This window comes from Orbicella faveolata, unplaced genomic scaffold (genome assembly GCF_042242905.1).
Source record: "Orbicella faveolata isolate gen_17 unplaced genomic scaffold, um_ofav_v1 contig_1, whole genome shotgun sequence".
NCBI lineage: Eukaryota > Metazoa > Cnidaria > Anthozoa > Scleractinia > Merulinidae > Orbicella > Orbicella faveolata.
Window position 1 is genome coordinate 22,555,038 of NW_028301536.1, and position 12,924 is coordinate 22,567,961.

The 12,924-nt window shown below is 46.6% G+C and overlaps 2 protein-coding genes and 1 pseudogene across 2 annotated transcripts; all 3 read left to right on the forward strand.

Moving 5' to 3' along the window:
* The first annotated feature begins 1,322 nt into the window (after positions 1–1,322).
* On the forward strand, positions 1,323–3,762 carry LOC149118428 (uncharacterized). The gene has a single exon (XM_089296012.1). The coding sequence runs from the start codon at positions 1,561–1,563 to the stop codon at positions 3,217–3,219; it is 1,659 nt and encodes a 552-aa protein (XP_089152138.1). The 5' UTR covers positions 1,323–1,560; the 3' UTR covers positions 3,220–3,762.
* A 966-nt stretch (positions 3,763–4,728) lies between these two features.
* On the forward strand, positions 4,729–6,382 carry LOC149118429 (uncharacterized; annotated as a pseudogene).
* A 108-nt stretch (positions 6,383–6,490) lies between these two features.
* Positions 6,491–8,095, forward strand: LOC149118430 (uncharacterized). Its single transcript, XM_089296021.1, has one exon. The coding sequence runs from the start codon at positions 6,680–6,682 to the stop codon at positions 7,262–7,264; it is 585 nt and encodes a 194-aa protein (XP_089152147.1). The 5' UTR covers positions 6,491–6,679; the 3' UTR covers positions 7,265–8,095.
* The last annotated feature ends 4,829 nt before the right edge of the window (positions 8,096–12,924 follow it).

Genomic DNA, 12,924 nt, shown 5'->3' on the forward strand with positions numbered 1-12,924 from the left:
GAGCGTTATTATTAAAAACTTCAGCATCCGCCTCAAGCATAGCAGCAACGACCTCGCGCGTAATATCACGAGCCTCTTTTTGCCACTCAGGTGTGAAATATTCATTCACAAGAAACGCGACCAGGTGGAAGCAGGCAATCATGTTTTTATAACATGCAAACAAAACCGTCTGTTTCTAAAAGTCAGTTCGAAGCGGGAGGGTTCGTGATTTTTTTTATCATTTCCGCTTCAACTCTGCCGCGGATGTCTTTCTCCAGTCTCTGGACATCAACATCAGGAAGTTTTCTCGTTGATGGTTGGCGAAGAATCCTTGCTCGGACCTGATCTTTAAGAAAGTTATATTGCTGAAACTCGGAAAGGATAGTGTCGAACTCGTGGGAAGACACTTCGTTGTTGTTCAAGGCGTTGGAGAGCAGTCTGTTGACGGTATCCCGCTTGGCAACGGCGAACGTGGTAATCTCTTGATGCTTCTTGATCTTCGAATCGCGCTTTTTGCTGGCGATTATCAGCCCCGACGAAACGAGAGCGAAGCATCCACCAGTGCCGCCAAGAGGAACTGCTGCCGGCAGACCAACCACAGACAGAGCGAAGCCAAAACTCGCGCTGGAAAACGCTGCGGAGAGAACGCTGGAGCCTGCAGCGCCCCAATTAACGAACTTTCTCGCGCGTTTGTATTTTTTGGCAACGAGGCGATAGTGGTGAACCTCACCGGCCAAAGCGTTGGAAATCTCGTTGACCTTCTGCAAGCGGAAATTTTGAGAACGCTCCGCCACCACTGGATATAGTGGCTCGGCAGGCGGCGCACTTGGTGGCAACAGATTTGCCGAAGACATTGCGTATATATAGAAATTTAATTTAACTCTAATTCAAAAAGAAGAGGGAAGCCCTTGAAATCAAAGAGTTCCCCATTTTCATCTTTGACGCTAATAGTGATGCTATTTATGAACTCGTCTGTAGAGCAATCTCGCAAAACCTGTTGCGGAGAACCCTGGTAGCTCGCCTTTTCATGAGGCTTCCCTTTCACATCAAACAGGGCTAATACATCTGACCTTTTGCCATTGAACAGATTCCGTTCTGTGTCGATCAAATTACAATGAATGAAATATGTCGTCGGATATCTAAACCGTTTTACGAATGTTGTAAGATCCAACTTTCGCCCGATACCAAGCAAATTGGCTAAATCGCGATCAAGTTCAATCGGTTTTGCCCCAAAATTTTTTATTACAAGCTGGACAACGGGTTGGTTTATTTCTGTTTCCAACTGTCTATAATGATATTTGTCGAACAGACCGTCTATTTCTTTTGCCATTCTTTCTAAATTATAATGCCCTGGGGGTAATTTACTAACTGACAAAGCTTTATCTTTGTTTTTATCTCCCAAGGAGACCGAACCTTCTTTTTTCAAAGTGTCCCAGCTGTTGTACAAACTGCAAGAAATGAGTTTCATGAAATGTACTCTCGGTATCGGCTTTTCAAAAGATATTGTCCCTCCGTTCTGTTGCGTGACAATAGTGAGAACAACCATTTTATATTCAACAAATAAAATCGTGTTCAAATACAATGCCGAATGTGTGGGACGATATCGGTCAAGACCCCGGGTTCGATGATCCCAAGTTTTTGAAAAAAGAAGATGCCGCGAAGAAAAAGGCGTGGACAAACTTTTTAAACCGCTTTCCAAAAGCGGACAAAAGCAGGTTCATTTCACAAATAATGATCGACGAGAAAAAAAACGTAACCGCCGAGGTGTTTTTCAAAGAAAGCGAAGGCTCGTTTCAAAGCGTCTTCGGTTCAGACAGAAAATATTGGAGCGCCGAAATGAAAGAAGCGCTTGGTTTGGGAGACAGCGGGGGTTTTCCTTACCAATTGTCGCCGCTTGGCTCAAAAGTTTCTTTGCCCATCCCTGCGGTACCTTTCGACGGCAAAGCGCCAAGCTTGAAAAAAATATTCAACGACGCAATCCAAATCTACGTCACGCCTGACCAGTATTTCACGACAAAATTCCGAGAAATATTTCAAGAAACCAAACTCAGGCACACTTCTGCAGCCGAATCAAAACACTGGTTAGGAGGGCCTGACATGAAATATTGGCCGCAACAGCTCAAATTCGCGGTTTTCTGCGCGACACAGGGGTGCGGAGTTTCTCGCGAAATCTTTGACAGTGGGATGAATCTCCCCCCGCAGATAAGAGCTTTCTACAAATTCCACGTGTATTTCACGGTCAGGCGCATTTTGTACCAGCTAGGAGGAATTCAGAGCATGAGCGCTTTGCCCGGAGACCCTCCTTTCAACCAATACAATAATCATTATGACGTTGCTTCATACAAAAGGTTATGCAGCGAGTTCGGCATAGACCCCTCGAGTGATTTCCGCTACACGCACGGGGCAAACCACGGTCTGGGAAGCGTTTACGTCTATGTGAGCGGCGCGGGCGCGTCGAAAACTGACTACCTTTACCCGGGATGGAACAAATTCAGCGATGAAGGCGGGAAAGCTATTCAAGGGGACTTGATTTATTACATCGAGCCGGGGGCCGCTTCTGATACCCAATCGGACTGGTTCGCGCCAAACGCAGCATCAGGTTTGACGCAGGCTGGCTTGGCTCGAATCAACCAGTCAATTGAGGCTTTCGTTTACTGCATCCTGGGCGCGCAAGTCAACGTCCGCAGCAGCATTCTCGGTTCGGGCGGTCGAGCGAGAGAAGCCCAAAGCGAGTTCCTGGTGCTGATGGAAAGCGCGATCACACAGCCCGACCTGGCCGCGAGCGTGCAAAGGTACCAGCTCGCGGTGGATCAAGCGAAGGTGAGGCTCAATCTCGCTGTAGCCCCCATGGCCTGGCTCATGCCCGCGCAAATGATAATAAACACCGCGAGCACAATCGGCTACAACAACAAGCTGAAACAGGCGGTCTCCGGGATGCAACTGGGGGTCAACAACGAGGTAAATCCTGACACAAAAAAAGCTGGGCTCAAACTCATGGCAGGCGGCCCGTCAAAGATTAACCCGCCCAACAGCCATCCGTCCAACCCGATACACAAAGCCGCAACAGCCGAATCAAGGAAATCAGCTTCGGCCGAAACTCAACAGGCGCAAAAAATAGAGCCCGAGGCTCCAGATAAAACATCGCAACATGAAATTAACAAAACAGCTGTCATTGTCGGTGTAGTAGGATTATCGGCTTTGCTGTTACGGCTTGGCGGTAAAGTTAACGCCGCTTCTTAAGAAATTGTTCTAACAAAAAGGCCACCACGGCAAGAATAAGCAGCCATGTGTGCTCGGCCAGAAACCCGACGACTTGGCCCGCAGCTTTGAAAAGAAAGCTCACAATCGAGCCAATCAGCCCGGGCAATATGGAAGCGAATTTTTTGCCGAGCTCTTTTAGCCCATTTCCCAAAGCCTTACCGGTGGCTTTCAAACCTCTGGTGAGGACCCCGATGACAGCGCCGATTGTGATCCCGGCGGCGATAAATGTTGCCGTCAGCGTTACCCCGTATTTTTTGAAGACATCTTTCACTCTTTCCCAAAGAGACTTCTCATCAGCGGCTTCTCTCTGGAATTCTTCAAGCCGGGCAGTGACTCGACGGATCTCTTCGTCACGCAGGTCCACTCTTTCTTCTGCCGCATCTTTTTCGTAAGGCGCGGCATCTTTATCGTTCATTATCTCAAGGTCTTTTTTCTGCGCCTTTTCCAGTTCTTCTTTGTCAATTTGTGGAAGTTTCATTTCTTTTTCCATGTATTCCTTTCTCGCGCCAAGTACTGTTTGGAACTCTTTTTCTTCTTCGTTTAGTCTTTTTGTTTCTTGTTCGATAGCTGAAATTTTTTCTTCTGCTTCTTTTTTTCGTTCGGGGGTAAAATCTGTTTCTTCATTATCCAGCAACTTTCCCAATTCAAACTTCCTTCTATTCTCAAGGAATTCTTTTCGTCTCTTTATCGATTTGAGAGCTTCGCTCGCTTCTTCTTTTTCTTTTTCTGCAACATCTACCGCTTGTGAATCTTCCAGCACCCGAACATCTTCATCCAACATTGCACTATCTTCTGCAGCTTGAGCACTTCCCTCATACGCGCTTCTTGCCTTTTGATGTTTTGTTTCAAGGGTTTCCAATTCTCTTTTCAGTTTGTCAATTTCATCTTGGGAACCATCTTCATTTTCAAGAGCTTCGATCTGGCGTTGTTTCTTTTAAATGTCTTCTCTTATTTCATCCATTTCCTTTTTATTTTTTTCTTTCTGCGAAGCCTCGTATTGCTTCTCTTTAAGCTCTTTTCGTTTTTCGTAAATCGTTTGTCGAACCTTCTCGTATTTGGAAGGCCCGAGAGCTTTTTTTATTTCTTGCGAAAGGTTCGGATTGATCTGATCTTTCCCCGTTCTCCTGTCTTTGGTAAACAGGTCATACGTTTTTTTGCCAGCTCCAAACATTTTGACTTGGAGCTTCCCCTTCGAGCTGTATGAAACCTCAAGCTCGCTTGAGCTCATGTCCGGGTAGATATCTTTTGTAGCAACCCACGCTTGTTCACTCAGGGTCTGAGCCCCGGTGAAAGAGGTTTCAGCATAAGAAGTTGCAGGCAGCCCGCTTTTTTCAGTCAGCATTGTCTGCATTGGAATTTCTTCTTTACCATGTGGAGTAGACGAATTTTCTGGAACAAAAGGAGTCGTTTCGTTGGCATCTCCGCCTTCGTCATCCAAACCGTATGGGTCATAAGCAGGGTTTTCAAAGCTTGTTCCTTCACCTTCCGCCGACATAGCGATATATTGCAAGCCTATTATTTTTCAAATTAGAAATAATCGCCAGTGTTTTATACACAATGTCAGTTGTTCCAGAGAACCTTCGCCCAACGTACAGCGAAAAGACCGTACACGTCATGAAGGCCGAGCGCGCGGTCAAGCGAATCACCTTTAACCCCTCTGAAGCCAACCCCGGCAATTCGCTGTACGTTTACGTGCCCAAGCTAAACGAGAACGAGGTTTTGGTGCCGGGCTCGCTAGCGCTTGTCTTTGACATCGACCTTTCTGGAGGGCACGCCAACAACTTCCTCGTCCAGAACGTCACGCGGGCGCTCGTTGACAGGCTGGTCGTGAAGTTTGCGGGAACAACCCTGCAAGACACGGTTGGGTACGACATCTACAAAACTTTCGAAGACCTTTTCCTTTCGCAGGAAGAACGCGACAACAGGATTCTCGAAGGGATTCAGAGCGAGGATCCGTGCAAACGGGGAAGACAAGAAAACCTCAGGCGTCGACGCTGAAAACAAGCTGAACGAGGTTTACGGAAAAAAGTACCGGATCAGGCTGGACCATCAGATCTTAACCGACCACGGTATTTTCTACCCCCAGGGCCTTTACAACGACCTCATGTTCGAAGTGAAACTTGCCGAAGCTAAACACGTGGTCAAAGGCTCCGACACAACCCAGCTGAAATACAAGCTGACCAACATCCAGCTCGACTACAAAATGATCCGCAGCAAGACTCTGGCAGACGAGGCGCGGAGCGTTTACTTCAACGGTAAAGAGTTCCTTTACGATCACGTGTTGCATGACAAAGAGGTGTCCTTCAAAAAAGACATTGACCCGAGGCTCACCATCAAAGTCAACGCCCAAAGAACGTCACTGAAAGCACTTCTCCTCCTGTTTGTAGAGCCGTATACTGCTGGCCAAAGAGATTCAGAAAAATTCATCTTCCCCGCTCTGACGAAAGTCAGCGTCACGGTCAACGGCTCGCCCAACATATTTTACAACAGCGGCATCGAAGGCAAGGACATGTGGGAATAGGCCCGCAACATGTTTGTGAAAGAAAAAAATAAAACGGAGCACATGGATATGACAAAGTTTTATACCGGTGATAAGTTCGGGCTTGTGATTGATATGCGCTCCACGGTTAACCAAGAAATGCACGGCAGCGGCACGCGGATTGTGAACAGTATGGACGGTGTCCAGCTGGAAATTGAGCGGAAAACCGAAGGCTCAGGCGACGTGAAATGCCACGTATTCGTCATCGCCGACACCCAGTTCAACATTATAAATAGTCAGATGGAATCTGTACAGGGGGGAATATGAACATGGACCCGAGCAAGTTACCCTTCAACGCTCTCATCGCGAGGCCGACTAATTCTGGCAAATCGAGGTTCGTGGTGGACCAGATCTACGGCCCGTTCCGCTTCAAGTTCGACTACATCGTGCTCATCTGGCCGACGTTCACACACAACAAGACCTACCACCGGCTTGGCGAAAACGATCCAAGAATGGGTGTGATAGTCTGCGAACAGCACTACGTGGAAAAGTGGTTGAAGCTCGTGAGATGACTTTCCGAGGGAACCAACACGCTCATAATCCTCGACGACTGCGCGGCCTCCAAAGATGTGAAAGGGCGTACAGGCGAGCTGGTGAATCTCGCCTTTTCTGCCCGGCATATGGGCATCAGCGTTTGGGTGCTGACCCAGAAGTTGACCGGCATAACATCTTCCTTCCGGGAGAACGTGGCGGCGATCGTCCTCTTTTACACCCCCTCGGCCAGGACCACGAAAGCCATCTTCGATGATTACGCCGGCGAGCTCTCCCCGGATGAGTACAAAGGTCTGGTTTCAAAGCTGAAAGAGCGAAAGTTCTCTTATCTTGTGTTCGCGCTTCGCCACCCGTACGAAGTAGAGTTATTTGAATAAAAAAAATGAAAGTTGTATATAGCCTTGCACAATGGCTGGAGAAGACGCCGCGTTAGCAGACGTTATGAACCTTCTTCAAACCGAGCCCGAGGCGTCGAGTGGTCCCGCAGGTGGCCTTGTTCCAACCGCCCCCGGACCTGACATTCCTGCTCTTCGCGAGCAGCTGGCCGTGCTGGTGTCTACAGGCAAAGCCAAAGAGGCCATCGGAGTGCAGCTAACCCACGAGCAGGTGAAGCACCCGAGCGACAAAGAGGTCGAGAAATACACCAAACGCTACGAGACGTACGTGGGCTCCAAGACAACAGAAAGCCTGATCGACAGCTTTATTTTTCTTGCAACCAAAGTGGTCGGAATGACCGTCAAAATCAAAGACATCGACGCTTATCAGAAAGAGCTCAGAAACGACTACATCTTGAACAAAGAGCTCTCCAATCTGGCCGGCAACCTTGCTTTGAAGTGCGGCCGGTTTCTTGCTGCGGCCAACGCGGTGTTCATAGCCACTAAACATGTTGATTTTAGTCCACAGTTGCCGGAGCAGAGCCATCCTTCTCGTGATGAACACGGATATCCGCTTGAGGGCGTTGATGAAGTACCCGGATCGGCAACTTCAGAATAACTGGCCAGCATTCGATAACAACTGCTGAGAGATTGCTGTCAAATTGTTAACAATTAAACTTTTTTCATTTGCTTAGAATACGGTTCGCTTCAGAATGTCAACCGAACAATCCGAGAACGCGCCTCAGGTTGAGACCAAGGCAGCACCTGCCGGCGATATCACACAGCAAGCGACAACTCCAACTGCAACCACGCAGCGAGTAAAAAATCCAAAGCGTGTGGCCGCCGGAAAAATGGTTGCCGAAAGAACGCGGCAGGCATGTGAACAACAGAAGAAAGATGCCGAGGCTTATCACGCGGAAAATAAGGCGAAAGCCGCCACAGCTGCCCCCGAGCCAGCCCGTGAGCCATCCCCGACAACAGAAGGCGAAAGCACAAAGAGCGAAAGCCCAAAGAGCAGCAGCCTTAGCACCAACCAATGGATTGCTATTGGCGGCATTGGCGTTTCACTGCTCGGGATCTATTACAAACGTGAAGAGCTCAAGGCAATGGCCAAGCCCGCGTTCGACAAATTCAAAACGCCGGAGCCAGCGCCTGAGCCCGCGAGTGTCGAGCCAGAACCTGCTCGCGCGACACAGCCAAGAGGATTAAAAAAAATGCTTTGAACATTTGCGTGTAAAGTATATCGCGATGTCGAACCCATCCGTTGCGCATCTTCTCACCTCTACAGCCGCAATTGGCGGAATTACGGTATTATGGCTCGAATTCACCGCAAATGCTGTCAAAAAGGTGGTGCAGCTTTCCAACGAAATGTTTGCCGATAAGGGCGCAGAAGAAAGAAAAAGACAAAGAGAAATAGACCAAGAAGTAAGAAGAAAACTATCAGAAATAATAGGAAGAAAAGAAGAAATAAAAAGAGGACTAACAGAAATAATAGAAAGAAGAGAAAAAGAAATAATAAGAAGACTATCAGAAATAATAGGAGGAGAAGAAGCGTAGGAAGAAGAAGAAGCGTATCAAGAAAAGCGGGTCCATTTGGTAACAAAAGGCTTTGTTTTACAGCCCAAAATCAACCTAATATGGCCATTTTTGAACAATGGCGGCGTAGCTTGAAAATGCTCAAGGGACTTTCAAAATTTCTCGAGCGGGAAATTTGAACGATCGTAAAAAGCGAAGTAACTACAAATTCCCCCGAGGGGAGGTATTACGGGTACAATTTGTTGTGTGTAAATTGTTACGCTGGGGTGGCTGGTAGGGGTCACCATTGCGGCTATCGAAGACTCAGCGTTCCGGCGTCAACAAAACACAAAACGGCTCCTTTAAGAGCAACCAAATAAAACAAAAGTCAGTGACCAACATATCTTCTTCCCCTTGATCCCCTCTTTACTGTGGCATACCATCAAGAAATAGTCTTTGGTTCGGGCCCAACTTTTCGCATTAAGCGTTACACGATAGTCCTTTAGTTATTGGTAGCTAGGGATTTTGCCGAAGTTAACCGACTGGAAGAAATATTGGTTGGTAAATTTCGTTGAGGGCACTCTCTATAATTACGCACGCGCTGATGCTTTCAGACTAACAGTGGTAACCACAATGATGGAAAACCACTAGTCGGTCTAAATAAATAGATTTTGCAATATTCAATCTTTACAAGCTTAAGATCGGCCAGAGGCCTCCTATGAGGGTTCCATGGTTTGCATCAAATACGCGGCAGCGTTAAATGGGTTTGGCGTCCCGATGCAAGTCCTCCCATGCAACCAATCTTAGGGCATTCCGCTCTCAAGCTTTGCGAAACTGGTGAGTTGCGCCACCACGTAGGTCGGTGAGAAGGGATGTTCCACTGCGGTTTTTTTAGCACTTTATTTAAACAAGGGTTTTATATTCAGTAGCCAGGGTAGTATTCTAAAAGAGCCCTGCGATAAGTAGATTTTAAATACTAGAATATAAAATTGTAGTCGGACGTGATGAAAATGCTATTTAGCATTCTGTTATTGTTGCTGTTGTTTTTGTTGTTTGTATGTATTTGAACATTCTGAAACGAACAAACGAAACGCACATCCGAAAATTCTACTTTCCGCGTAACGAGAAATAAGCTCCGTCACTTAATTTGGCTGATTAAACTAAAACCGCGTGCCGTTAAGTATCAGAGTCCTGGCTTCCCTTGATACGCCGCACATGACGTACCCAGGCCATGGTTTTTCTTGACACGCCGCAACGTACGTATCAGGAACATGGCCCTCTCCGACACGTCACGTTTCTTGACACATCACGTTCTGATCTCGGACTCGCCGAGTGTCGAGGAATTTCACGGCCACGTAAATTCCACGAAATTACTCATTTCACGCAGTGAAAACTACCGAGCGAAAAACAACTCTTAGCACTGTTCACGCTTTTTCTGTAGTGAAGCAAACAGAAAGACATAGGAGCTTGAAAAATAGGAGGCACAAAAAAACTGGATGCGTGTTTACAGAAGTGTGCGAAGTAAGCTTAATGTTGAACTTGTTGTGAACGATCATGTCCGCTTTCCACAGGCAACGAAAAAAAATCCGAAGAAAATCTACGATCACTTGGTAATATTTTGCTTGCACTAATGATAACTGAGTTGTGTAAACTTTTGCTCTTTCGGAGGCCGCTGTCTTTTTCACTTTTTAATTAGGTAAAAACAAAACCGTTAATCGACTTTTAGAAATCGCACTTGTTTCTTTTCTTTTGACTTACGCCGCCTGCTTTGGACGCGACAAACAAAGAAACGAAGCGTCGTGCACAGTGGCCGCTTTTTCTCTTGCCTGATATCATCACAACGACAAAATAAGTCAAAAAATTTATGAAGGCCAAATTTATTAACACATAGAAATATATTACATCAATCACTCCTCCTCAACTTCTGTTCTTGTCCCGGCCGTTTAAGTTTAAGTTTAAGTTTAAGTTTAAGTTTAAGTTTAAGTTTAAGTTTAATAATACTTTGTCATGCTAGTACAAGTAAATAAATCATTTTATCTTTTGCCAAGTTAAAGCGATATAAAAGCGAACATTGCCAATCAAACTTGTAAGCTAATGCTTATTCCAAACGTCGTGCTACTGCAGTGACGAACTCAAATGAATTTGGCCCAGTAGTGGTATGACAACTTAAGAACGGCAGTGGTTTCAAACGTCGAATTTAATTCAGTCGCCGAAGATGGGACGAAGTTTGCCTTGCTTAAGACCATTTTAAATGATAGAAAGTAACGGCAGCTGGTAACAGGCTACGAATTCAGTGGGTCCCTGCAAGAGCACGTCGTTTGAAGCAAAGTCGCGACACGGCAATGCCTGCTGTACTAAGTAATTCAGCTGGCCGAACTGAATGGTTTCAAACGTCTCACACACACTTTATTACTTTCAATTTATATTTTACAAAAAAAGGCCATGCCCGCAACTAGCAAAGGCTAATCTAGGCGGGCCATGCCTTAATAGCCGATTACAAAAATATACGTTGTGCAACTGACGTGCTTAAGTCAAATTAAGTTCTTGAATTTAGTTCGGCACGGCAGTGGTACGATGCTTGGAATAGGCCTAAAGCTCTTACTTTATTCAGGGATGAGAGTCTGGCCGATAGCCATACAGCCGGTCAAGTGTCCCTTTGGGCTCCCCTGGTGGAAATTGATCTTGTGATAACAAAAATTACACTCCTCATTCTTCTAAGGTAGTTAATTTGTCATGCCGACAACTTTTCCGATGATCACAAGTTTTCTCGCTAAGCTTCGGAAAAGAACTCGGTGCTTCTAATAACAAAAGGGCTATTGTTTAGGTTTAACAAAAGGGCTATTGTTTATGTTAAATCACCAAAACGGACCCACTACAATAGACCATTTCTTGATACGAGAAGAAGAAGAAGAAGCCGCGCAGCAAAAGGATTAAAAAAAAATGTTTTAAACATTTGAGTGAGAAGTATATCACGATGCCGAAACTTCACATTGCGAATAGTCTCTTGTCTTCAGCCGCAATTTTTGGCATAGGGATTTTGTGGTACGACTTCAACAAAAAGGTTTGTGAAAGAGTCTTGCATCTTCTCAACATAATGTGGTGTGAAACGACCGAAGAAAAGGAAACAAGATGGAAAAAAGAAAGAGAAGAAAGAAGGAGAAGAAGAGAAGAAGAAGAAGAGAAGACGAGGATAGAAGAAGAAATTAAAAGACTTGGAGATAAGAAAAGGATGGAAGAAAAAGAAGAGAAGACAGATTAATTTTGTTTTAAACTTTTGTTCTTTCCTTATATCGAACGCACCATGTCCGACAACAAGCTTGTCAAGACCGGCATTGACGCCGCAACTCTCACGGGATCAGCCGCAGGCCTCGGCTGGGTTGCAAAAAAGGTTGTGAAAGAGAATTTCACTTCTGATCTCAGCAGCAGCTTTATGAATTACGTGAAGTTCACCGCCGTCATGGCGGGCAACATTGCGCTCAAAAAGTACGTCGAGGACCAAAAAATTCTCCCCGTCAACGTTTAGAAAAAAAACCCTTATAATAACGCAATGGAGTGTTCTTATTTCACCATCAAAGCCCTCACAACGGTTGCGCTGTTATTTTTCGCATACAAGGTAACCCGTCATACCGCTGATGCCATAAATTTTGTTTGGTCGGTTCAGATTTGCACCCATGAAGACTCCGCTTTTGAGGATCTTGATACTGAAGAATTCCCATTACCGGAGAAATGCCCGACACCTCCTCCATACGAACCCCCGCCGCCGCCATACGAGAACAATTAAAAATAGATTTACAACATATACAATGGCGAGCATCGCGATCATGATTGGTGGAGCTGTGTTGAACGCCACGGCTTTTATCGGTGGCAATTATCTAGCGAGGGCGCTTGGCGGGGGCGACAAAGCCGCGCTTGAAGAAAAAAAGCGCCACGACAAAGCTCTCGAGGCGTACCAAGCTGTTTACGCCAAATACACGCGAGACCGAACAAAACAAAGGAGCAGGCCAAGCAGAACTTCACCAACACCGACTATGCCTTCAAACTTTACAGCCAGGCGCATCCTGACGAACAGATGGTACTCCCCAAGGAGCCCAAGTTCTCAGATTTCTATCAGCCAAGCGAGCAGCAGAAAAAGGGCGAACTCGCGTTCGTGCGCGCCGGCGCTCTCGCTCTGGGCTACGCAGCCGTCCGGTTCCTTTAAACTTTTTTACGCCTTACTTATATGGACGCCAAACTCGTAAAGATTTACTACGGCCCCGAGGGCTACTGGAAAGGTATCGCCGCGATCAAAAAATTAGTCGAGGCCGCCAAGGTACCTGAAGAAACTGCAAAAAAGTGGCTCATCAGGCAAGCGCTCTGGCAGATATACCTCTCGGCGCCGAAGCGAATTCCTCGGCCGAAATTCGACGTTCCAACACCCAACAAGGTCCACCAGGCGGACCTTGTTTTTCTGCCGCACGACAAGCTCCCTCGTGGCCGCAAAGTTTTCAAATACGCTCTCACCGTTGTCGACGTGGCCAGTCGCTACAAAGAGGCCGAACCCCTGACTTCGAAAAATTCTGATGAGGCCGCCCAGGCCTTTCAGAAGATTTACAAGCACGAGCCTCTCAAATGGCCTGAAATGCTGCAGGTTGACCCCGGGCGCAAATTCATGGGCGCAGTCACAAAAGAGATGGAAAAGCACAAAACGTATATCCGGCGCGGGCGCGTTGACATTCACCACGACCAGGCCGGCGAATCAGAACTTCGGCCGCTTCCGCTTGGCGG